We start from the raw sequence: 26,520 nt of genomic DNA on the forward strand, positions 1-26,520 counted from the left end.
TAAAAAAAACAATACTATAAACAGCAGTAAGCCATAATAAATGAAATAAAGTCAATGTTTGGTGAGACAACCCTTTGCTTAAAAAAAATAAAATAAAATAGTCTTTGGTATAGTGAGTACAGGTTTATAAGGAAATGAGCTGTAGGTTTTAGTGAGCATCCTACAGAAGCAGCCACAGTTCTTCTGGACACTTTGACTGTCACACTCGCTTCTTCATTTTGCCCCAAAACTCAGCAGCCTTCATTATGTTTCCTTTTTTCATCTGAAAAATCGTCTCTGATGTAATACGCTGTTCAGATACAAACTTTTTTTTTTCTGTAACATTTAATTTTGTGCTGGAAAACGAATGTTTGGACTCTAAAATGTTTTTGTACTGACTCGATAATGCAGAAGTCATAAAACAGAGATCTATAGCAAAGTTCATATGGGGGAAAAAAAATAGGGGGCCTAAGGTTTTTGCACAGTACTATATAGATAATTTTTTCCCCTAACATTTTATAATTCATTTGTCTGTTCTTTGTTTAGAGTTTCAAATTTACAGATATTTAAAAAACAAGGTCAAAATACAGGGTGCAAATACTTTTGACTGACTGTGTGACGGCAGTTATAATAAACCTAAGAAATTCCTAAAATGTTTCTAATTTCCTTTTTACCACAGTGTGCCAGGTTTGAATCGTGAATAAAAACTGTGGTTCTGATAAATAAATACGATACAAATTTGTCTTATGCGCATAACGCTTGAATATCTTGAACTGATTATTTTCATAAAATAAGTATGCGCTGATGTCATAAGTGGATCTCTGGTGTTTTTCACACTGACAGCGCTCTGTGGCAACTAAAGACACAGCTTAAGAATCTCTGCCCTTGCACGTTAATGAACAGTAGGACTAAAAATATAATCATGTCTGGCATGACGCCATGTAAACAGCACTTTCATGGAATAAAGCAACATTAATAAACCATTACAGCGTAACCACTAAATGATAAGGGGTCAGGCTCTTGTTCTGTATCTCTGTGAGGAGATCAGGAAATAGAGTAGGCCCAGAGGAGAACCACTGAGCACTGGAGCTTGTGTATGTTTCAGAACTAAAAGTCTCCTGGAGTGACGACAGGCAGTTATTCCACACCCCGAGGCCCTGCGTCCACAGCTCCACCAAACGCCTTCACAAATCAGCCAAGCTGAGCCTGCACACGCATCTGAAAGTGATTTCAAGCCTTTAACTCTCTCGATTTCTCTCTTTGTTCTCCAAACCCACTTGTTTGGCCTGTCGTTCCGTCCTCTCTCTCTCTCTCTCTCTCTCTCTGGTGGGGTTATTGTGGTCAGGTTGCAGTCCCAGTAGACCTGCAGGGTCACGTTGCCCTGTGGTAAAATCAACAGCTAGCCGGGGTGGGGGGGTTGTGAGCAGGCCAGACAAAAATGGAGAGAAGGGCAGACACTCACACAGAGAGAGAGAGAGAGAGAGGAAAAAAGAGAGACTGCGGTTTGAAACAGCAACACCTCTGCTCCTCACCCCCATCAGGATATTGAACGGCGTCATGCCAATTTCTGCTCTCCTGACTGCCAAAGTCTGTATGTATGAATATAGTGTGCATGCCTTATTGAACTCCCCTGAAACACTCTCTGTAGTTTCTCTAAAATTTACAGTTCACACCAGGTAGAAATTCATCAGAGTTTAAAGCCACTAAGCTCTCTGCAGACTCCAAACTGACTCCGAGGTCTGAAGCCAATGGAATCAGTGCCTTTGAATTGGCCCTCTCAGGACCACTTCCTGTCTGCTGAGTGATTGACAGCTGTGAGTTTGACAGACAGGTCTCTGGTGAGAGATGACTCAAGGAGTTTGGAGTGGAGTGGAGTGGAGTGATGGACCACAGGCGCGATCAGAGCTACTGGCTCCTCTCATTAGCATTAGTGAGGGATTGAGAGTAAATAAAATGAAGGAATAAATTAGGACAGAAAAGACAAGGAGCACAGCAGGGGGACAGATGAGACGTGGGGAATTTTTAAGAAGGTGGCAGCGTGTAATACCCGCAAGTGTCTCATGAGGGAACGCCGGAATGACAACCAACTGTACTCACACACACATTAATAACATAGACCAAAAAAAAAAAAGATGCAAACATACAGTATATTGAGTTCTGCATGTAGATTCATGTTAAACTGATTCCTCAATGATAATCAGAGATGACAAACTAAAAATCTCTCATTTCTCCACTTTGCGTCTGTCATGAGACAGCACGAGCATCAATGCTGTGCATGGAAGAGACCAAACAAGGTTTTTCCCCCCCTGACTGGGCTGATTAATATTCAGTTCATATTCACAGGATAAAAAGGTTCATACTAACTCACTTACCATGTTAACTGACTGAGTGACATGAGCTAGAAGAGAGAGAAACAGAGGGGAAGGAAAAGACAGATGAGTGAACAGAGAGGAAAGTATAAAGAAAAGGCAGAAATAAGTGACAGATGTGGAAAAAGACTAAAATTTAAAGCATGCCAAAATGGATACTTGGGTTGAATGGGGAGCAGCCTGCATGAAGTGAGAAGGAAGGAAAGAAGAAATTTTATATATAACAATTATTCCACAAAACTGAGTCATACATAATCTGATATAAGCCGTGTACGATGAGATTGAATGGAATAATTGTTTTATTCTATTCACATTCACTGGATTTTGAGACACAGAGCATTATTATTTTTGTTTTTTGCAAATTCGATAAATAAAAACTATACAACACGTTTGGCAAAATCATTTCAGCTTAGAATGTAAACAAACTGGCGAAAGGACAGGAGCAATTTGTGAAAAATGCTATAATAATAATAATAAAAACTTATTGAGGCGGCACGGTGGTGTAGTGGTTAGCGCTGTCGCCTCACAGCAAGAAGGTCCGGGTTCGAGCCCCGGGGCCGGCGAGGGCCTTTCTGTGCGGAGTTTGCATGTTCTCCCCGTGTCCGCGTGGGTTTCCTCCGGGTGCTCCGGTTTCCCCCACAGTCCAAAGACATGCAGGTTAGGTTAACTGGTGACTCTAAATTGACCGTAGGTGTGAATGTGAGTGTGAATGGTTGTCTGTGTCTATGTGTCAGCCCTGTGATGACCTGGCGACTTGTCCAGGGTGTACCCCGCCTTTCGCCCGTAGTCAGCTGGGATAGGCTCCAGCTTGCCTGCGACCCTGTAGAACAGGATAAAGCGGCTAGAGATAATGAGATGAGATAAATTCTTGAAAAAAAAAAGATACGTTCTTATCATCAAATATTTTCATTCCATATTTTGTTGCTTTTTTGTATTTTTTGGGGTTTTGTTTTTGTGCAGAGTTTTTATTTTGTCCTCTGTTGGTTCAGCAACACGCGCCGTCATTTTTTTTCTCTACTCATGGTATATAAGCTCATATCCTAGTAGTACAGTAGCCAACCAGAGCACGTGATTGCTTATATCCAGTGAATGTAGATAGATAGATAGATAGATAGATAGATAGATAGATAGATAGATAGATAGATAGATAGATAGATAGATAGATAAGAATGCTCATCAGGAAACCAAAAAAAGAAAGAATAAATGCTCCCGTTTAAAAAGACGACTATAAAAGAGCAAACAGGAGGGGTAGACAGGATGAAAAAGAGAGAGAAAAAGTTCGAGAGAGGGATGAACAGAGAGATGCCCCGCAGAGTTAAGCCAGGTGTCTGTAGCAGAGAGGGAATGAGGGAGAGTAGAAGAGAGCGTGAGGGAAAGAAGGGGGGGAGAGAGAAGAATAATTAGTGTGACCCCCAACAGAGGAGACTGGCAGGTGAATACACAGAGAGGGAGAACGTATGAAAGGACACGAGATGGAGTGAGAGGTTGGACGTGAGAGTGGCGAGGAGAAACGTGATGAAGAATGATAAGCAATAAAAGGTGATGAGAGGTGAGGGGGCAGAGGGGAGAGAGAGAGAGCATGGAAAATGTCTTTTGTCATTCTTTTAAAAAGGAGAAAAAAAGACTAAAAGAAAGGGGGTTTGAAATAAACGCATTTTCTTCAGAACCTCATCTCTTTCGGCTGACAATAGGCATTTATCCTCCGTCAGAGCAGCTCAATACCCTACTGATCCGAACAGAGAGAGAGAGAGAGAGAGAGAGAGAGAGAGAGAGAGAGAGAGAGTTACATTCTCACATTTTAATGCAATCTGAAAATCATGAGATGAAATAAAAGTCACTTTATCTATGTAGAATTATACTTTGTACATTTTGGTACCTCAGAAAATACAAAAAAAAAAAGCATCCTTGTAGTATCTCCAGGGTGCGATTTGTCAAAAAAACAGAAGGGGGGATGTTTTTTTTTTTAATCATGAAAGGTCACAAAATTAAGGTAACAATAGGCTAACAGCTCAATAACATCCGATGATATCAAATGAATAACACTAAATGAAAACGAACACTAAACCAGAGATAGTAAATTCATCTTCCTATCTCTCTGACTAAATACACGAACACTAACACACAACAAAGTTCGCATTGCTTGTCGCGTTGCTGTGATGTTTCTCTCCCTCCGGATTAAATGGACAGTGACTTGAAAATCACTAAAATACATGAATACTAAATGAACAGTTTGCTCTGATGGCGCAGTTCACATTGTGCGCAGCTTTCCGATTTAAACTGTTTTTTTTCTCATCCTTATACTTCCTGTTTCATGGACTGTAACGGATTTGCTTATTTAGTAATTTTAATACAGAATTTGCTTTGAAATTATAATCAGACACTCCAACGCTCCCCCCCAAAAATAAAAAATCGGCCGTGAAAAAGGCGGCATCCGCCAAAAGGCGCGCTGTTTGCATCCCTGCAGATACATTGATACATTGTAGATAATAACAATATCTTTGCATTCTATGAGAGCGCAAAGATATTGTTATTATCTACAATGTATCTATTTGCTGGGGACGTTCGTGAACATCAAAGCTGCCACTTCGGGTCATTTTGAAAGTGAGTGCAATGTAGACCATAGAAAACTGTGTCACAACATGCCTGTCATGTCAACTTTTTTTTTGGTTTGTTTGTTTTATTGACGGGGTTGTCCCCGAGGATTTTTTTTTCAGCAGAGATAAAAACCAGAGGGGGGGATGATCCCCCCCAGCAAATCGCACCCAGAGTATCTCTACATCGAATAATCAATAAATGAACATGAATAAGCTTCCTGTGAACTAGCTAGCTGGCTAGTTAGCCGACAGTAAACTAGCTCACATTTGTCACAGGTACGTGTGTGAGATCTCGGTGTTTCACTCACTGTTTGCTTTGTCATATTAAATCGATAGTCAAACCTGTCAAAATATACTGAATCAACCAAACAACACTTTTAAATGAGACAGGAACAGTAGCTAAGTTAGCTACACTAAACGCTAGTTAGCATAGCATGCAGCTTCTGAGGTGAAAAGATTCCAGTTACTGCATCATCCTCTAATAATTTGCATATCAGTTGTAACAGGTTCAACCAAACAACGCTTTTTGTTTATCTCATAAACAAATTTTATGAAATAAACTGAGGTTGTAAACGATGATGCATCAAAAAAAACCATAGTACTGTGAAATAGAGTTCGGTGATGTGACTATAACCAACACTGATACCTACTGTGATTCTACCATTTAGCTATTAATTCATTTCCCACCCCTTTTTTGTGTACAAATGCATTAAAAAGGACAGTAAATGGGGGCATCGTGGCTCAGGTGGATAAGGCGCCATACCGAGGACCCGGGTTCGATTCCGACCCGCGGTCATTTCCCGATCCCTCCCCGTCTCTCTCCCGGTTATTTCCTGTCTCTACACTGTCCTATCCAATAAAGGTGGAAAAAGCCCAAAAAAAATCTCATTCATTATCTGTAGCCGCTTTATCCTGTCCTACAGGGTCGCAAGCAAGCTGGAGCCTATCCCAGCTGACTACGGGCGAAAGGTGGGGTACACCCTGGACAAGTCGCCAGGTCATCACAGGGCTGACACATAGACACAGACAACCATTCACACTCACACCTACAGTCAATTTAGAGTCACCAGTTAACCTAACCTGCATGTCTTTGGACTGTGGGGGAAACCGGAGCACCCGGAGGAAACCCACGCGGACATGGGGAGAACATGCAAACTCCGCACAGAAAGGCCCTCGCCGGCCCCGGGGCTCGAACCCGGACCTTCTTGCTGTGAGGCGACAGCGCTAACCACTACACCACCGTGCCGCCCCCCAAAAAAAATCTTTAAAAAAAAAAAGCCACTAAATGAGTTTTGATACGTTATATATTATGAATATATTCACTGTGACTGGTTTAGATGTATAATTATGAAGTTAGCACTGTGTAAGCCAATTTGACAAACACTAATCTCGAATCAAAGCCACCATCCGAGAGTAGTTAACTGTTTAAAGAAACACATTTAACTTCAGCCTTGAAGTTTGTGTAATTTGCAAATCAATTCAGCTTTTTCTCTGTTGTGGAAGCTACTTCCAAAATGCTGAATATTATTTTCTTGGAAAATGAGTTACAGTAAAGGGGCTAAATATGCTCTGTGTGCTCTAAACATGGCCGCCGTTTCTGCAGTAGCTCCGCTATCAGCTCGAGGAAATCTGTAGCGTTGAGCCACAGGTGCCTGTGGGTTTCACATTACACTCGGCTCATTGAATCCTGCAGCCCCGCATGTATTTGTGAGAGAGACTCGGTGTGTGTGTGTGTGAGGCAACAGGCATACAGGCATAGCTGCCAGAGAGGGAGAGGTGGCAAACCTGGCAATATCCCTTGAATACCAGTCTGGAGGGCTGTGTGAGGGCCCTCATTCAACAAAAACATCACATGTCCTTCTGGAACTGAATCAGACAAACACACACACAGTCTGTAGTGACACAAATACAAGTGAATATTAAGAACTAAATAGGAACTTGGAACATGGCCAGCAATTACACTTTCTCCGAAGCACTGTTCAAACACACACACAAAACATAAACCCTTGTGGAGCAAACAGACTTGGAAGCGAGTGACCTTTCGCTTTCACATCGTCATCTGTGTTTAAAGTAGTGCATCTCCCCTGCTATTAATCAAGACTTCGTATTCATTATCTCCGCTTTGGGGCTGTTAATTAACACATCAGTTCAGACAGAATGCAGGATGTCCGCCCTCCCCCCGTACCCGGGCCACGGCATCATAACGCCTCACTGCACACACACAAAAGTCCCACAAAAGTTTGTGTTCACTGTCTTTCTTCACCACACACTGTTGGAAGTTTTATTTGCAGTGGTTCTAAAATATGGGCGGCCATTAAGCAATGCAAACCTTGTACATATACATAATATACATCTGGGGAACTATGATTTGTATAATATCTCCGTTTCTTGACGGCAGCAATGATTCTTTGACGTTACACACCGTCTTGGAGGAAATTATTCTTTAAATTCTGACTCATTTTGCAGTTTCTCTAATAAATGTCACAATTGGGATTAGGCAAAGGAAACTGATCGTAGATCAGGGAGCTCCGGCAAACTGCACTATAAGTAGCGGAATATTTTACGCAAATGTCTAAATCGGAGAAGGGAAATTATTCACTTGACATGCCTGGCATGAGAACAGACATATTTATAGCCTCTGTATGGCTGTATCTTTAAGTGCTGCTGCCACAGAGGAACAGGAGTGTTGTGAAATACCGCCCCCATGGCATGCTCGCTCCGACAGATGCACTGCACAATTATGTCCCCCTCGCAACAAGAGCTGTAATCTCCGTCACCCGTCCTTCCATTAACGCGTTCCCTCTTCTGTCTTTCTCTCAGTCTCACCCTTTTGTTGTTTCTCAGAGCAAGCGCTTCCACGTTTCACCCCCTCCTGCTGCTCTACAGGGCCCAATCTTCTCACAGGGGGAGAGAGAGAGACAAGTAGATATGGGAGGAAAGAGAATGGGGTACGAAAGTGTGAGAGAGGGAGCTCGAGAGGCTCTGACATTAACAAGATTGCTTGTTAAATAGAGTGGGAGAGAGGGAGAGAGAGAGAGCGAACACAAGAAAGATATGAAGGTGGAGAATGAAGCGGCTGTAATTGGTAGCTTTGTGAAAAGGTTTCCATCTGTGAGCCTGTGTGTGTGTGTGTTGAAGAAAAGACAGGCCTGAGGTCTGGGAGTGTTTCAAAGACCAGCAGGTCACATACACCTTTCAATCACAACAGTGAAAGCCTAATTCCTCTCACACACAAATCATACCCACACGTGAGCAACTGGAATTGCATATCAGCTACATTTAACACAAATTCCAATCAAAGTGTATGGACAAGTTGATAAGCAGGCAAGAGCGGAAAATGTCAAACTAAATCAAGCAAGCCCTTTTAAAACTCGAAATCGAGGCATAAGAAGTAAAGAAAATTCACAAGTAGGACTATCAGCTATTTAATTGAATTATTCAAACCATATTACGGAGACTGTGTGTGGCAGCCTGCTTGTGTGTGCGTGCGTGCGTGCGTGTGTGTGTGTGTGTGTAATTCTACATAATCCCATCACTGTGGGACTCTCCTCTCCTCACAGTGCCAGACATAGCAACACACTGCCAATGATAGGAGCTCGGTCCAACCACACACACACACACACACATAGAGTGAATTTAAGCATGAGGATAAAATGCCTAAATGATTATTCCAGTGCCTTAAATGTCATAAACACATCTTAGCGGCTCAACTCCATAATAAAAAAAAAACCCAAACACTGAAATAATGTGTTATATTCCTGCAGGGGAGAGAGAGAGAGAGAGCGAGAGGGTGAAAAATGGTTTAACACAAAGAAACAGCGATGGTTTGTCATGATGTGACACTATAAAATGACAGCATGACACACTATTGGCATTCAGGATTATCTCTCCATCCTACTTTCCCATCTTTCTTTATTACTTTCTTCTTTTTCTCTCTTTTATGCAGACCAGAACTATAGAACAGCAGTTTGCCAAGGCCTTATGGAGCTCGGCTCTCTCGCTCCCTGCATGAAACATAATTAATAACACAGGAATCTCCATCCATCTCTCGCCCGTCTCTATTCTTGTCTGAAGGGTTAAAAATTCCCAAAGGAGCCATGTGTGACTGAGAAAAGTACAATAGCTCGGGCTAATCAAATTTCTCACATCTGACTCTGGGTTTGCATGTCTGAATGAGTGTGTAGACCCTGTGTGTGTGTGTTTGAGAGAGAGACAGCAAACAGAGGAGAGCTGTATCTCCATCGGAATGCTTTTAGATTCAGCCATTAAGCTCGTGTATTAATGCAGTGTACTCAGATTTCAAGTACTTTTCAGATTTAGTTTATGATGTTATTCTGAACATCAGCACTCGATTATGCATGTGTATTATAAACTGTTAAAAGTAAGTGAAAACTGTTTTACTTTCTGAGCAGAAAAAAAAAAAAATCACGAGGTGGTCAAGCAGACAGAGGAAGTCCGTGTACACGTGCAGGTTTACCTTCTTCTTTTGGGTTTTACGGCAGCTGGTATCCACAGTGTTGCATTCCTGCCATCTACAGGTTTACCTTGACCGTGCACTGACAGTTCCATCATTCTGTCGCTAAACGAACAGCTGATCACACCGAGGTGCTCGCTGACCGCCGATATTTATTAGTTTGGTCCTGCGTTTCCTTTCCTTCGCATATATCATAACATCTTTTTTTCTCGCTTTCCATTACTGTAGTCAATCTTTCACATTTCATTCGCACACTCACGTCCTCCATTTTTCTCTCCTGTTTTAAATGTGTATCCCACAATGCCTTGCGCGAACAGGGAAAGCCCACCACGTCATGCATGACATAGTATCTTGAATTGGGTCATGGTGAAGCAGGAAAAAATAGCGGAGAATTTAGGGCCATGTGACACTAAATTCATTAATCGTTCTATTTTAAAAACCTAATAAAATTCAAAGTCTGTGATTCAAATTCAGGAGCTTTCGGTCCATTAAACAAAAATAATTGGGTGTCAGGGAAAATTATTTTTATGACCTACACTTGAAAAAGCTGAAAGGCAGTATAGCTTTAATTTTTTTTTTTTATTTACTCACAGTCTTTTTATACCTAATATTTAGCTATATTTAACATGGGATCCATCTAAAGTACATGTAATATAAGGATGTGGAACAATTATATGAATTTATCCACTTTCTTCGAACATCACCTGGTACACTGAACAGTCATCTGTGCAAAAGGTAAATCGTGACATCTTAAAATTTTGAATGGGGCTTTTTTTTTTAAATATTATAAAAGTGCAAATATTCAACTAGTGAAAATCGTTCTGACTTTCACACTATGCAATGCGTGCATGCGAATGAGAACAGAGACAGGGAAAGAGAACACAGTGAGACCATAGTGTTGTAGTATAACTTGTCATTATAATGAACTCACAATCTCATATCTCTCTCTCTCTCTCTCTCTCTCTCCTGAATGTGTATTTAATCAGGACATCAATCTCATGTGTGAGGGAGCAGCGAAGAAACAAATCCAATATGAAGTATACATGATAATAGATTTTTTTTGGGGGGGAAAGGGTATATATGACAGATAACCCAGTTGTCATCTACCTCCCCTACCCACCCTCCCTCCCTCCCTCCCTCTCTCTCTCTCTCTCTCACACACACACACACACACACACACAGAGGACAAGGACAAAAATAGCACATTGTGATTATAGTGCGATGTACTGTAATGAAGATATGCTGTGTAATATACTGTATATTAAACCTCACTAGTAAGGACAAAATGATAATTAAAGACTCACAATCAGTCAGAAGACACTAGCAAAAATGTGCTTTATTAAATAGTGCATGAAATTTTTTTTTAAAATCCCTCTGCTGCCTGTAAGGCGAATTACATTTGCTAAGGAAACACGAACAAGACTGCCTTCCAGATCAACCCGTTTTGAAACAAGATCTGCTTTTGCAAGATTCAGCACCCAGGGTCGGTACTGATCAGCTTTATTCTCACCTAAAATTAAAACAACAGCAAAATCCTTTTCGTGCCATCATCAAGAATTAGAGATGTTTAAAGAAACTGTTATAATAACATGATTATTGCAGGGGTATGAACACATTTTAACATTAGAAACCACATGGTTAAAAGCATTCATTTGCATATTGTAGGCTGCTGTGGTATCGGTAATGCAAAGGTCAGTCCTGGAATAATTATTAACAAAAGCCTCTAATTTAGAATAGCCCCGAGACAGAGAGAATAAGATGGAGCTTGATGAGATGCAGGTGAAATGGTGGTCTATATATTAAAAAAAAATTAATTTCATTATGTATCGGTTTATAGACCCGGACACGTGTGTGTACAAATCTTCCACAGTATGTGTGTTTGTGTTTGCACATGTTTAGATGTCATGCCTGACAAGCCAAGGACAAGAACAAGGACAGTGGTCTTGCTGACGCTACACAGAGAGACACATGGTCCAGAAAAAGTGAAGCGAGGATTTTGCGCTTGTCTGAAAAAGCAAAGAGATTACAGCCTCGAAGAAGAAGGAAAACAGATTAAACAGCAGAAAAAGAAAGAGTGACAGTCTAAAAGAGAGAGAGAGAGGTGGGGGGACAGTGCGAATGAATAACAATGAGGACGAAAAATCCTGTGGAACCAGCAGGGCTTGAGAGAACAGAAGGACGAGGTGAAACAGCAAGGGTTCAGTGACAGAGATGGGATGAAAGGCAGAAAAACCTGTGGAATAGGAAAAGCTGGAGAACTTCTGAGCTTTATAGAGGAGGCACAGCAAAAAAAAAAAAAAAGCACAGAGAGAAGGATGTGGGGCTGGGGTGCAGTTTTCTACACCGAGGAACAGAGGCTCCTAATCCCCGAACAGGCAGCTTTGTGGAGTGATTGACAGCAGAGTGCGCCACACTGGGCCGCCGTTGAAGGGGGTACACGTGAGCAGTGCCAGGGGATAATCCACCCATCGCTCACACCCCCGTAAGACAGGGTCAAGTGGTACAGGCCATTTTTTCTGTTGTTTTCCCTCTCGCCTTTCGCACACTCCCATTCAGAAACAGGTTTCTTTGTTTTGTTTATGGTTTTTGGTTTGCAAATGTTCTCCTTAATATGCTAGTACAAAGAGGATAAGTCTGGCTAAAGCAGACACACACAAACAAACCTCACACACCGAGAGGACCAGAGCTGGTCAGTCTTTTGATTCTAATCTCAGTCGGTGTGTTAGGGAAGGTGCTGTGTAAAAACAAGAGCAGCGAGCTGCAATAACACAGAGGAAAAGGTAGCAGCGTTTTTCTTCCTAATCTGATATTTCCCTCCGAAAGCAAGTCAACTGCACTCCTGTCGTTAGAGAACACACACAAGGCCTAGAGTGTGTGCACGCGCACGTGAGCGCGAAAGAAAGGAAGAAAGAAAGAAAGAATGGCTCCTTCTGCAGACTGTTTCTATTCCAAACATAAATGAAACTCAATATCTTAACATAGACAGAGAGCTGGCAAGACCTCTCAACAACAGAGCTGTATGAAGTGGACTATCTGAGTATATTAGATCTGTTTACAGATGGCCATATGGAGAGAGAGAAAGAGAGGACTAGCAGAAACAGAAGAACATGCACAGACGGAACCTCAGATGTGCAGTGATTGTGATTGATGTGATTGACACATGAAACTGTATTGAGTTGCTCTCATTTTGAGGTGTGGGTGGGTGTGCGCGCGCGCACGCACGCACGCGTGTGTGTGTTTGTTCAGAGTAAGTGGTTTAGTGAAAGCCTCAACATCATTAGCCTGTGTGTGTTGGATGTTTAAACGCTAACATGTGAGCATCTCATGATGTGGGATTACAGGAGACACATATACTACAACCCCAGCAAGATGGGATTTTTGCAGGATTCTTCACACACACACACACACGAGTAGCCAGAAACAATAGAAAGCATGCTATAGTGAGTCAAAATCACATGCACATGCCTCAGACACTAATATTAAACCCTCAAAGCAAACACACATTGCGAGCGTACAGAGCATGGGAAACGAGAAACATGTGGTGTCATTACACGATGTGAACAAGCATGGAGGAAAAAAAAAAGCCCCAACCATCTATCCAACTCTGAAACAAACAAGGCTACTGCAGCAGAAAAACCATCAATACACACTCTCACAAACGCACACAATCAGAACCACACACATCCATCAAACAGACGCGAGCATTAGAAAACTGGGGACAGAGTTTGTGGCATTGCAGCGTCTTTGTGTCCACCCCCCACCATACCACCACCCTGAACCCCCAAATCCCCCACCAACTGGCATTCTTCAGGCCCCTTTTTCTTTCAGAAGAGAGGAAAAAAGAAGAAAAAGAAAATGCACAAACGAGAGAGAAAGAGACAGAAAAGAAAGAAAACCACTCCATCTGTTTTCTCTCCTGTGGTGCTGGAGCTCTACAGATGCCCTCCAACAGAGAGAGAGAGAGAGAGAGAGAGAGAGAGAGAGAGAGAGAGAGAATGATGGAGAGTGTGTGAGAGAGATATGCATGGGGTGAAAAGAAAAGCAAGAAAAGCACAGGAGGTGAAAAGAAAAAAGGTAAGGAAGGGAATGATTGATTTTCTGGTCGTTTCGATGGGAAGGAAAGAGAACGGCTCATAAGCTGGTTGCAATCTTGCAGACCTTCACAAGCGCCGCTAAATTACTTTGACACCACGTTGATAGGCAATCAGGCCTATTCAGGGTGGCTTTTGAAATCAGAATTATTCAGAGGGAAAAGGGGAGGGAGTGTGTGTGTGAGTGTGTGTGTGTGAGAGAGAGAGAGAGAGAGGGTGAGACTGGCACTAACCAGTCAAACCACACAGAAAGAGAAGACAAAAAGGAAAGTGAAGAAACACAGACAGCAATTTAAGACACACAAATGCACAGCATTGCCAACTCTGTAACATAATAGACGGGGTGGAGGAGGCGGAAGTAAACACACTCGCAGGGGGGTTTCACATAAGGATAAGAAATCCTGTTTTGTGATTGACTCAGGCAGACTGTAATCGGCAAACTATGCGAGTGTGTGTGTGAGAGAGAGAGAATGTTTCTGTGAGCTGCAAATGCGGGCCCTTTTGTCTGAAATGAAGAGAGAAAAAGGGGCAAAGGTAGAAAAACTAGTGTTGCGCTACTGAAAAAGAGAGAGCGAGAGAGCGAGAGATGGGGGTGAGCCTCTGAGGAAATTTAACCCCTGACATTGGACTCTATCCAACACTCAGAGCTATAACATGTTTTTTTTCACCACCATGCATGTGCGTGTAACGCTTTTCACAGAAAGGAAAGAAAAAGAACAACAGCAAAGGGGAAAAAAGAAAAGAAAAAAAAGAACAAGTGAAACTCGAAGCAGAGTGCATTCTGATGCGTAGCACTGGGCTTCTGGGATGCATTTAACGAATCAGGAAAAGAAACCCTGAAGTGATATTAAAGCAGGACGACGGCTGTGGGCCAAACTCAAGCTGCAAGTCCTTACCACGAATGCAACCCGTCTGCCAGAGCTCCTCCGCTCTCGCCTGCAGCACTCCGTCCAACAGAGTTCTCATTTCTACCAAAAGCAGTCCAACTCAGACAAAAAAAAGCATTAGAATAATGATTCGCAGCTGCCTTTGTGAGCAACGGGGGCGTTCTGAAAGCAACTCAAAACTAGGCCTCATCCCGATCCAGAGGCCATGCGTTTACTACTTCCCTTTCCGCAGACGCTTAAAAGTAGTCAGTGATTTTGGCAGAAGTAGCTGCAGCTAGCTGTTTTGAAACTTAAAATGTAAATAAACACACAGTCCCTCCTGGCAGGGGAGGTCCCTCCAGTGCCACGCCGCAAAACACTACAGCTGGAGCTTTAGCGGAAGAGGTGGAGCTTTCAGGATTGGCAGGTGAATAGAGACGCCTTCTTTCCCTGACTGGTCGAATGGTGGTGATCCACCAGCCCTTGTTATCTCAGAGAAGATATTTTATTAAAACCTCCTAGATTGTGAGGCTGTGAGGAGACCCCTTCCCCAAATTAGAAAAGTGTTCTGATCTGATGTAAGCATCACTGACTGTACACTATAGAAAATCACACAGCTAAGCGCTAGCTTCTTAGAGCTACTTAAGCACTTCCCAGGAAAATCCTGTACAAGCAAATAACGTGACTTTAATTACACTTTATACAGGAAAAAAAGCAATCGATGGCAAAGTCAGGAAACGTCAGAGCGGAGCCATGAGAGATCGGATTTGAGCTGCCACGCATAATGGATACGTTAAAGAGTGAGTGTTCTCGCTTTGGACAGGAACTGAGCCCTCGCCTTGTCAGCAGTATTGTGAGCATTTCAGTCTGCTGTCTGGAAGAAACCAAGCAGGAAGTCTACAGAGGCAGGATCTACTGACCATCTCTCATGCTCTGCAAGTGGGTCATGTCAAATCCCGGCCCCCCTAACTGACAATTAGGAGCTGTCTCTCCGTCCCTCTCTTTCACACACACACACACGTAGCCACACGGTTCATTGGTCCCACTTGATTTACTCAGATGTTACAAAGACCAGTTTTGGCACCAGGTTCTGGCAACGCACACACGACATCCTCACCAAGCACAAACTGCCTGTCAAAGTATTTTTAGCACTGACATTAACAATACCTAGTATCGTGGTCTAGTCAAACTCAGGAGACACTTTATCACTGTAACAATGCTGCCAGACGCCTCTGAGCTCTGTACAGGAAGAGCTCTACGTAAACGTCTGTGTGTTTTGAATAGACATGCTGATATCCCTCATTCCATTGCTAATCATTTTACCTTTTGTCTGTAATGAGCAGGGTTATGGCTTTCTTGTTTTAGGGAAGCAGTGAGATACAAATAAATCTGGTCTTGCTCCTTGCTTCACACACACACACACACACACGCGAGCTGAGCTCAGCACAAATAGATGCACAAACCCACCCCAAGGAGGCAGCAGCTGGGGGGCTGGAGTACCCATACTGCACAGCCTGACAAATCAGGATTCCCACACCTGGGTCATTATAACAGTGAGCTGGAGATAAGCGTGGCCTGATATGGATCTTTATGATCAGGATATTCACTCAGATCTCAGTAGAGGGAAGATAGCTCTCTCTCTCTCTTTTTCTCTCTCATGTACACTACTGTCTGCCCCACTAATGACTCTTATCAGCAGGCCCTTCAAACTGAATGTGATACAGAAGAGATATAGTGCAACAGAGCACAGGCAATTAGCACAAGTCGCTCCTGAGTGGAGTGAGCCTCCACGTGGAGGAGTACCAACGTCACTATTTTGTCCTCGCCTTAAGGCCCTTAACTGCGAACTGCTTGTTTTGAATTAAAAATCTCATCTCATTATCTCTAGCCGCTTTATCCTGTTCTACAGGGTCGCAGGCAAGCTGGAGCCTATCCCAGCTGACTACGGGTGAAAGGCGGGGTACACCCTGGACAAGTCGCCAGGTCATCACAGGGCTGACACATAGGCCAAGTTTACATTAGACTGTATCTGTCTCGTTTTCTTCTGTCCGTTTACATTAAACCGCCTGGAAACGCCGGGAAACGGGAATCCGCCAGGGTCCACATATTCAATCCAGATCGTGTCTGGTCCGGTGCTGTGTAAACATTGAGAATACGCGGATACGCTGTGCTGAGCTCTAGCTGGCGTCGTCATTGGACGTCACTGTGACATCCACCTTCCTGATTCGCTGGCGTTGGTCATGTGACGCGACTGCTGAAAAACGGCGCGGACTTCCGCCTTGTATCACCTTTCATTAAAGAGTATAAAAGTATGAAAATACTGCAAATACTGATGCAAATACTGCCCATTGTGTAGTTATGATTGTCTTTAGGCTTGCCATCCTTCCACTTGCAAGTGGTAAGTGATATGCGCTGGGATCACACACACAGCGGCTCAGTCCCGAATCGTGGCTCGTGCACTTCACTTGCGCGCTCTGTGAGCTGCGCAGGGCCGGAGTGCGCACCCTCCAGAGGGCACTCGCTGTTCAGGGCGGAGTGATTTGGAGCGCAGGATGCCTGCGGAGCCGAGTGTATCCGTGTATTGGCGTTGCTGTGTGCACGCTAATCGTGTATTGGTGTTGCTGTGTGCACACTAATCGTTTTAAAAACGTTAATCTGATGATCCGCTGATACGGTCTAATGTAAACTTGGCCATAGACACAGACAACCATTCACACTCACATTCACACCTACGGTCAATTTAGAGTCACCAGTTAACCTAACCTGCATGTCTTTGGACTGTGGGGGAAACCGGAGCACCCGGAGGAAACCCACGCGGACACGGGGAGAACATGCAAACTCCACACAGAAAGGCCCTCGCCGGACCCGGGGTTCGAACCCAGGACCTTCTTGCTGTGAGGCGACAGCGCTAACCACTACACCACCGTGCCACCCTGAATTAAAAATAATAATAATAATAATTTTGTGATCATCACTGTATGTCAAAGACAAAGCCATGGCCTAATGGTTAGAGAAGCAGCTTTGGGACCAAAAGGTTGCTGGTTTGATTCCCTGGACCAGCAGGAATGGCTGAAGTGCCCTTGAGCAAGACATCTAACCCTCAGTGCTCCCCAGGCTGCTCTGGATAAGAGCGTCTGCTGAATGCCTGTAATGTCATGTAACGTACTAAAAACTTCAAAGATCACATCAAACGGCAGAAAATAAGTCATTCGGTTTCATAGAAATCAGTGTTATCTGATACTTTACTGGAAATGAAACTTAAACATATGTGAAGGATAAAGAATCAAATACCACAGACTATTCTGGGGTATTTTTTTTTTTTTAATTCACCCCTAGACATAACCAAATCAGCACTGACCTTTGTACCCAACACTAAACCAGTCATTAGAAAAGGCCGGTCCTAGGTGCTGATAGTTCTAGTACCTTTGGGCACGGAAAAAGGCTTTAAATCGCTGAATTGCCAAAGTTGTGACCCTGCATTCCTTTCATTTACCTGTCTGTCTGTGTGCGTCTTTGAAGTGCTGAGCTGGGACATGCCAAGGTTCAATGTAGCAATCCAATTGGCCATTAAAGGAGATTCGCTCTAATCTACAGGTCTCAAGAATCAGTCATGCATAGCACGAGCCTGAAAATGGCTCTTAAGAATCAGCCAGCCAAACAGTGAAGAGATCAGTCAATAAGGACATTGAGTCTGAACACTTTTACAGCCTCAGGCCTGCTCTACCACACCCATCTCTTTAACCTGACAGTCCATCAAAACTATTTATCCCCTGCTCTAGAGGCAGGCGTGACTTCCCCATGTCTGAAAATTCCCTTCCTGATCAATCGCTTGAAACTTACTCCGGTACAATGGCTCAGAGACGTGACAGAGAGAGAGAGAGAGATGAAGGGGGATGAGAGCAACGGAAGGAGTGACGAGTCAATAAAGGAAGGCCAAGGTGGACCATACTAATCTATAGTAATATGGCTGGTGTGTACTGAAGTGGGGAGAAGTTAGCCTCTGGCTAATCGACTGAAACTGTCCACTCAGCTTGCAGCAGCTCATGATCTACTGTGCAGACGAGGACGAGAGGGAGAAGCGAGAGACAGATGAGAGGGCGAAAGGAAAAAAGGGGCACATATAGCAAGAGAGGAAAAGCAACAAAGGAAAGAAGAATGGAAAAAGTAACCATTTGTCGTCTCTTCTCCCTTATTTCCACAAGTGGAAACAAGGGAATAACACATTTCCACAGTGTGCGTGCGCATGTGTGTGTGAGAAAGTGTGTTTGTGTCTGACCGGGGCTGGCCCAGATGTTGGCAAAGAGGATGATCCTGATTAGCAGAGCGGTCTGTATGAACTAACCTAATGAAAGAAACAGCACTCATTCACTCACACACTTTCGTACAGGGCAGTGCAAGGGTGTCCTGCTGAACAGTTCTGTGACCTCAAACACCAGGATAGGATTAGCAACGAGAAAGAGAGAGAGGGGGAGAAAAAGACAGACACAGCAATAACATCTATAGCAGGTGGTTCAGAGGCTCTAGTCTCCTTTATGAGTGAACATTATTGCCGCACTGCAAAAAAAAAAGAAGAAGAAGGGAGAGAGAGAGAGAGAGAGAGAGAGAGAGAGAGACTGACCATGGAATTCAGCTCCACTGTTTTTACACGACTTCTGCTCATCCGAGTTTGACTGTTATGCTTTGGGGTGAAGAGGCCGGCTGTCTGGGGGCTGATGGCTAGCGGCTGCTATGCACGCACTCACGCAGAGACAAACATCAAGTCGATGAGAGACAATCGGAAGGACCACACACACACACGCTCTTGAGCAGCATGCAGCGAAGGTACATGAGGCCATGCCTCCAGGGTTTTCTCACATCTACAGCTCTGCCCAGCACACCACAAGTGGCAGAATGTTTACTGCTTTGCATCAGTGTGTGTGGGAGCGCTTATAATAGATAGCGTGTCTCAATTCCCACAGTCGCTTTAGAAATCTCATGATCTATATCTGGGTATATTTGTGTGTGTTGTGAGACAAGTGTGTAAAAGACCTCATGAACAACACACTCCTCTTAGTTTTCTTCACTGATTTCGATATAGTGGTGTGTGTGTGGATGGCAGGCAAAATGCAGTTACTCTACCACATCAGCCGAGAGCCATTTTCACAGCTCCTGTCTCGTAAAGCCTCCAGCAGACCCCCAAGCGCGTGTACACACACACACACACACACACACGTTTGTCTTACTAGCCTTGTGAGGATCTTCCACTGACAATTATTAATGCAGTTAATTAATGCTATGCCTGCACATAAACCTAACCCTAATGTTAACCTCCATAATGAAACAAAAACTTTCTGGCTATTTTTTGTTAATTTTTGTTAACAACAACAACAACTTTCCTTGGGTGGATGATCCAAGTGTCCCCACAAGGTCAAACTTGTCAGATTTTACTATCATTCTGGGCATTATTTGGTCCTCGGTAGTATATAAAAACATGCGCGCGCGCACACACACACACAACTGTGCATTGCAAGGGCCTCAGACAGGCCTTAAACAATAGAAAAGCTGAAACATCACTATTTTCCACACACAAGTACACCCACCCACCCAAAGGCTAATTTATCCACATAACACACACACACACACACACACACACACACACACACACACACACAGCTTTTCTCCCTCCAGATTTAGACGATGCTACACACTGTTGCACTCTTTGCTTTCACAGAATAAAAACCTAATTTGCCTTGACCATGGCACTTTAATAGAAATTGGCCTCAGTCCTCAAGCCACAATAGATCAACTCCAATACGATTCAGTTACGCAAATTAATGGCGCTGCACAAACCCAAAGCTATATACAAGCCCCATAAAATATCCTTCCAGTAATTCATTAATCTGCTCGTAGATAATTTTTATTGTCGTTCTCTTTCCCAAATATAGTTTTTAAAAATGTAATTGACTCGAGTACTCTCTTACAGGCACTCTTTTTTTTTTTTTTTGTATGATTAAAAGCATAAACTGGCATGTTTTATACGTTGGACAGATGATTATCTCATCCTAGAGGAAACAAACACGATGGCTCTCTGGATTTTCAGTCTGACCCACTGACATTGTGGCTTCATTTCTCCTTCCTTCCAATCATTCTTCAAACCTCCTGTCTCGCTGTCTCTTATCCTCTCTATTTAACCTCTTGTTGATACATTTAGCCTCAATCCCCAGCCTTTTATCCAGAGCTAATTAGCTCCCTATGAAATAATTGTTGAGAATCTGGAGGGGATTAAATATTAATGTGTTTGAGGGAAAATAGTTGTAATACAAGTCACCACCAGCAGTATCCGGATGGTGACACTCGTGCAACTCCTGAAAGCGTTTTACAAAATACACACCAGCTTATCTGAGCCTCAAGACACACCCTTTATTTAATTATATAACTTTTTTTTTTTTAATCTCTGGGTTCCCTGCCCGAACCGATAAATCACATCATCAGTTTTTCTTTGGCTAATCAGACACAAGGTATACTACCACTCTTGCTGGAGCAGTTGAGAATTAGGCGCCTTGCTCAAGGGCACTTCAGCCAGTCCTGCTGGTTCAGAGAATTGACCCAGCAACCTTTTGGTCACAAAGCTGTTTCTCTAACTATTAGACCATGGCTTCCCCCAAACCTCAGACAGCGAATTTAAAAAAAAAAAAAAAAAAAACAAGAGTATGGTCTTCTAATGGGTTTGTATCCAAAATAGTAGGTGTGAAACCGGTTTCGACCCGTTACATATGACCACCATACATGCATTTTAAGAACTGTAGGAAAAACAGAACCCATGAACGGCACTTAAAGCTGAACGGCACTTAAATGCTGTTGTGTTGAAATATTGTCACAGGACCTCGAAGATCTTGCATTTGGTTTGAGCTGTGAAATGAGACTACAAATCACAATTGATCTGATTTTGTACTAACGAAAACCGATCAGGTTCTTCCTGATGCACCATTGATTGTTGTTCAGATATCCCTCTGGATAAACCCTTAATGCGATTAACCAGGATATTTTGAAATTACAGGGTTATGAAATGTCATCATTATACATGATGACAGGATGTTCTAGAGGGAGAAAAAAAAATCAGCAGACTTTAGCTTAAAAACCAAGTTGTAACATCAGTCCGTTGGGCCATTTCCCCAGGCGCGGCCACACTGGATTAGCCAGATACAGGGATGTACAGTATTAGGAGATGAAAGTGAGTGTGGCACTGCGTCACGTAGGATTCCACACGTCTTCTTCATTCCATCCTGGATCCAAGACGTTTGGCCGAGTGGCTTCATCAAGTAAAGCGAGAAAACTTTACTCCTGGAAAAAGCAGCAAATTGTGCAGGGAGCATTTTACAGAAGATTGTTTTGTGGAGGACTTGTATGAAAAAAAAATCATTGGGAAAAAGCGAGACACGAGAAGCCAGGCGTGATCCCGACTTTGTTTCACCACAAAACACTGACAGCACACCGCCATGTCACACATCAAACAGATGGAAGATAAGCGGGTAAATATTTTTTTTAATAAAATGGACAATAAACTAGCCACGACTTTATTCTGATTCCTTTTCTAATCCTGCATTGCCATAATTTTTGTGTAGAAATGCAAACAAATTGACCGAGAAGTCACGCTAGACCATAATATTATACTATAATCTCATATAGGATGCACTTGTACACCTCCGCTGTGCTCAAGGAAAATTACATCACGCACGATGGAGTTATGGCGGCCTCCCTGACAAAAAATAGTCTCGTCTATTTTTATCATTTCAGTGATTATATTATTAAGAACAAATTCACCATGTAGCTTTTATATATATATATATATATATATATATATATATATATATATATATATATATATATATATATAAAGGACAGACATAAAAACTGCTTTTCAGCTGAATTTATTTATTTGCAAGATATTTTCTTTAAAAGTTCTCAACTTATCATATGTAGAACATTACAAGTGAGTGTTTCCTGATCAGAAAATTCCAGGTTGAAGCCTTTTACAGAGCTAAAATCCTTAAGGAACTGCTGAAGAACCTCCCCCCCCCCCCCCAGAGTGCACCTTTATTCAGGATAAACCCTATAATTTATTATTCATAAGTCAATCTCACAGTCCACCTCCAAAATAAATATGGATAAAATGGTGAGATGAGAATGGTTACAGTTCTTCCTCAGATACACTGTCCAAAAAAAAAAAAAAACGAGTCAGAGGCCCAAAACCCGTCCATGACTGCAGTTGGTTATTCCTTAAGGTGATGGAGGTCAGCAGGTCGAGCCAATGTCCAGGCACTTTAATACTCGAGTCACTGATCTCCCATTAGAGCGAACACAAGACCTACAGGATCAGTCTGCTTAGATTGTCAGACACCTTCACAACGCAGCCCAAAGCCACATCGTCCAATATCAGTTGTGACGGTTTATTCAATTTCGGTGTCTACAATTGACACTTTCGGCCCATATAGATTTTTTTTCGCCCTCGGCAGTCGTCCTCAAGGTGATCACCGTGCTGCACTTGCGTTTTCTTAAGCCTAACTCATACTGACATCCGTGGCTTAAATGATATCGATTTCTGCACATGGAAGGATGCCTCCTGCTGCTCCTCTCCTCTATGGTCTGCTCATCCCTGTCTCCCTACTGGCTGAGTGTGATCATTAACCACTACATGCTACATAGGGGTTTAATAGAGTGCATGGACCATCACAAGGGGAAAAAAAAAAAAACCACGAGGAGAGGTCAAGGAAAGGAGAGGAACAAATTATGATAAGGATAAGCCTAATAGTCAGATGAGGATGCTGTAGCTAGTTGTTGAAAATAAGGTAAAATGGGTGTCAAGTTCATAATTAAACACGCCGCAGAGCCCAGAATGACCTCCATATGGTTGCTTTTAGCCACATTAAGGTCATATTAATTACAGGCCAGAATGACCTGCATGTGGTTACTTTTAATCTAAGTGGCGTGTTCTGGCCTGTGCAGTGTTCCCTGATTCACACCCAACAAGTGTGCACATGTGTGTTTTCCTGATGTTGGAGTGTAGCACGAGCTGCAGACTGAGAAAGAGATGATAAAGGAAAGAGAGAAGAGAAATGATTTGGGAAATGGCCGTGTGAAATCAAACAAGTGAAGCACGTCGGAGTGTGAAAACTAGCGCCGCTGCTAAACTGCGTTAATCACTGCACACACTGAGTCATACAACACACACACACATTCCCTTTCTCCCTACGACGGCCACATTAATAAAACAGTGACCGGTCTCTCTCAGGAGCGCCATGGCATAACTAACAGCCCCCCTCATAGCCCACATGCCGATTTAGGAGTAGTCCCACGACGACAGGTATCCACTTAAACAAGCAGATAATGACAAAAGGGTGTGTGTCGGGGGTTGCCACCCATTATGGTCTGGCCCTCATAAAACTCCAGTCAGGCCAGGAACTGTGCCCTGTATACTCATTACCATACCGTACAACTGTGCCGTTTATTATTTAGACACTTAACCTGCATATCCATCTATCTATTGCTACACACAGTGTGCAGGTTTCAACGTGTGCGTTTGCTTGTGTTGATTCAGAATGGGCCGTACAACCTGGTCAAAGTCTCAGATAACCTAAAGCAGTCCACATAATGAAATGATGCCATTTGTTGGATTAGTTTGTTTTATCTGCAACCGCTTATCCTGTGTGGGGTCGCGGGGGGCAAGCTGGCGCCTATCCCAGCTGACCATGGGCGAGAGGCAGGGTACACCCTGGACAAGTCGCCAGCTCATCGCAGGGCTCACACACACACACACACACACACACACAAACAACCATTCACACTCACGGTCAGTTTAGAGCCACCAATTACCCCAACCTGCATATCTTTGGACTGTGGGAGGAAACCCATGCAGACACATGCAAACTCTACCAGAACCTTGTTGGATTAGACCTTCGGCAAATTGGTAGGTTAGTAGGACAAAACGCAATTTTATACATGCATAATTTGAGACCTATAACATGCATAATATAAAGCAAGCTTAGGAGGAGTGCACTCAAGGCCTAGAGGCTGAACAGATTTGGAAACCAACCAACTAATAAATTAATGAATACATTTTATTTATGTATGATGGTGAGGCCTGGTTCTTTTTTTTTTTCCTGCACTAGAAAGATATTAATTGCTGTTTATGATGTTTGAAACAGCTTATCAGGATGATATGAGTGAGGACTAACCCCGGGTTGAGTGTGCGCTGTGGAAGCTCCATGCACTTTAATACAAAGAGACAGGATGTAAATGCGAGCTGCTGTAAAAGCAACGCATCCATAAACGTGTCGTAAAGCGTCCCAGCCGTCCACAGTGGATGAGATGTGGCGTTTATGAGTCTGCACTGATGCTCAGCAGAGCTCTTTCTGCTTCAGCACTAAGAGAAGCTCCTGTCTCTCTAACACACACACGCACACACACACACGCACGCAGGGTGAGTGGCGGAGGCGCAGCTCAGGCTCCAGGCGATTCACAGGATCTCGAGCTACTAAACAGTCTGATCTTGCCTTGAGTCTTGACTTCTCAGGTCTTACCTTTTGTTCATGGAGTTCCAGTAGATTGGATCCATGTTCGTGGCTGTGATTCCGAGTAAATCCACCAGTAAGATGAGGAGAAATCCCAGCGTTTGCGCACAACTCGGACTCGCCATTTCAAGCCCACAGCCCACTCTGAGATCCCTCATCATGGAGAAAAGCAGATTCTCCCACAGAACACAGTAAAGAGGAAGCGTTTAGGAACAAAGCCTGAAGCTCAGCGAGGCTACAGGGGAATCCGTCAGTGCGTTAAGGCGCAATGTGTCCGCATGGAGAAGAACGCAAAACCACTCACTCGCACACATACACACACTCACACACACAAGGTTTATTAATATACGAGTCTGGATTATCCGCTTTGAGATGAAGCAGATTAAAATCCCACTCGGCTAAATATTGTGCGCACTTTACCCACAGCACTAGTCTAGGTCGAGTCGGCTTGATGGTCTTTCCTCAAAAGTGTGTGGTCAGTCGTGGAAAGAAAACTCCACTAGCAGCAGCAGCAGCATGGATCGTGACCCAAAGTCCAGTTTTAATCCGTCTAATCTAAACTGAAAATTGCGTTCAGTTTCACTGGAGGAAAAAAAAAAAAAAAGATTGTGCGTTCTTTCCCAGGCGCGCTTTTCTTCCAAGAAGAGATGAAGGATGCAGCAGCAACAAGAAAGAAACAATGAATATCAGATCAAAGCCGACGGATGTGTGCGCAAAACAAAACGCGCTTCGCTTCTCAGCCTCGCAAAGTTACATTCTCAGAACGAAGAAGCGCGCTGGGATGGAGCCTTTCTTCTCCTCCGCCTCCTTATTTCTCTCTTCTCCTCTTTCCTTTCACTCTCTCCGGCTCCTTCTTGCGCACTGGATTTCCTCAGATGTGGACATGTGAATCAAAAGTAAAAATAATAATAATTAAAAAAAATAATTAAAGAAATTAGAAATAAAATATTAAAACCGTGCGCAATGATCGATGCCCTTTAATAAAGGCGCAACACGCAGAAAACGGGTGCGCGGCGAAGTGGTGCTGGTGCTGCTGGATGGCTGAATCCCGGTGGGTTATGGCTTTAGGAGAGCGCTTCGTGCTCCTGTCTCCTTCACTTGCTGCTGAAAAGCCTTGTGGTGAGATTTGTCCTCGTTCGCTGACAGACTGACTTGTTGGAGAAAAGGAGAGGGAGGGGAAAACCGGGGGAAAGCCCGATCTTCCGGCCGCACTAACGCACTTGTGGGGATTATTAAACGGAACATGAGGCGGCGTTATCCAGCCTGCTCAATTCTTACAACCCCTATTATTATTTTCTTTCATTACTCTTATTCTCCTCCATCCTGAGAATCCACACGGACACGTCCAAAACCATATACTGTATTACAGGACGAAATAACGCGTCAGAATTATAGCGTTAGTGCGCCCCCTGGCGGACCCACAGGAAATAGCGCATGTCATAGCCTACTTGTTAAGAACAACAATTTTATTCATCACACGCTTGTGAAATTCCTTTCTGTATTTAACCTATCCGAAGCAGTGAACACACACCTGAGCAATGAGCACACACACATACCCTGAGCAGTGGGCAGCCATGCTAACAGCGCCCGGAGAGCAGTT

General features: G+C 43.4%; 1 protein-coding gene across 2 annotated transcripts in view; it reads right to left on the reverse strand.

Annotated features, from left to right (window-relative positions):
• efnb3b (ephrin-B3b) overlaps positions 1–26,052 on the reverse strand; it is a 127,217-nt gene extending 101,165 nt beyond the window's left edge. Inside the window, exon 1 of one of the 2 annotated variants that reach the window (XM_060925024.1) lies at positions 24,930–26,052. In XM_060925024.1, the coding sequence (XP_060781007.1) occupies positions 24,930–25,081 (152 nt within the window). In that variant the 5' untranslated portion in view covers positions 25,082–26,052. Of the gene's footprint in view, positions 1–24,584; positions 24,749–24,929 lie in introns of those variants that run through there. The other variant, XM_060925081.1, reaches the window with a different exon arrangement.
• Between the last annotated feature and the right edge of the window lie 468 nt (positions 26,053–26,520).

This window comes from Neoarius graeffei, chromosome 1 (assembly GCF_027579695.1).
Source record: "Neoarius graeffei isolate fNeoGra1 chromosome 1, fNeoGra1.pri, whole genome shotgun sequence".
Lineage (NCBI taxonomy): Eukaryota > Metazoa > Chordata > Actinopteri > Siluriformes > Ariidae > Neoarius > Neoarius graeffei.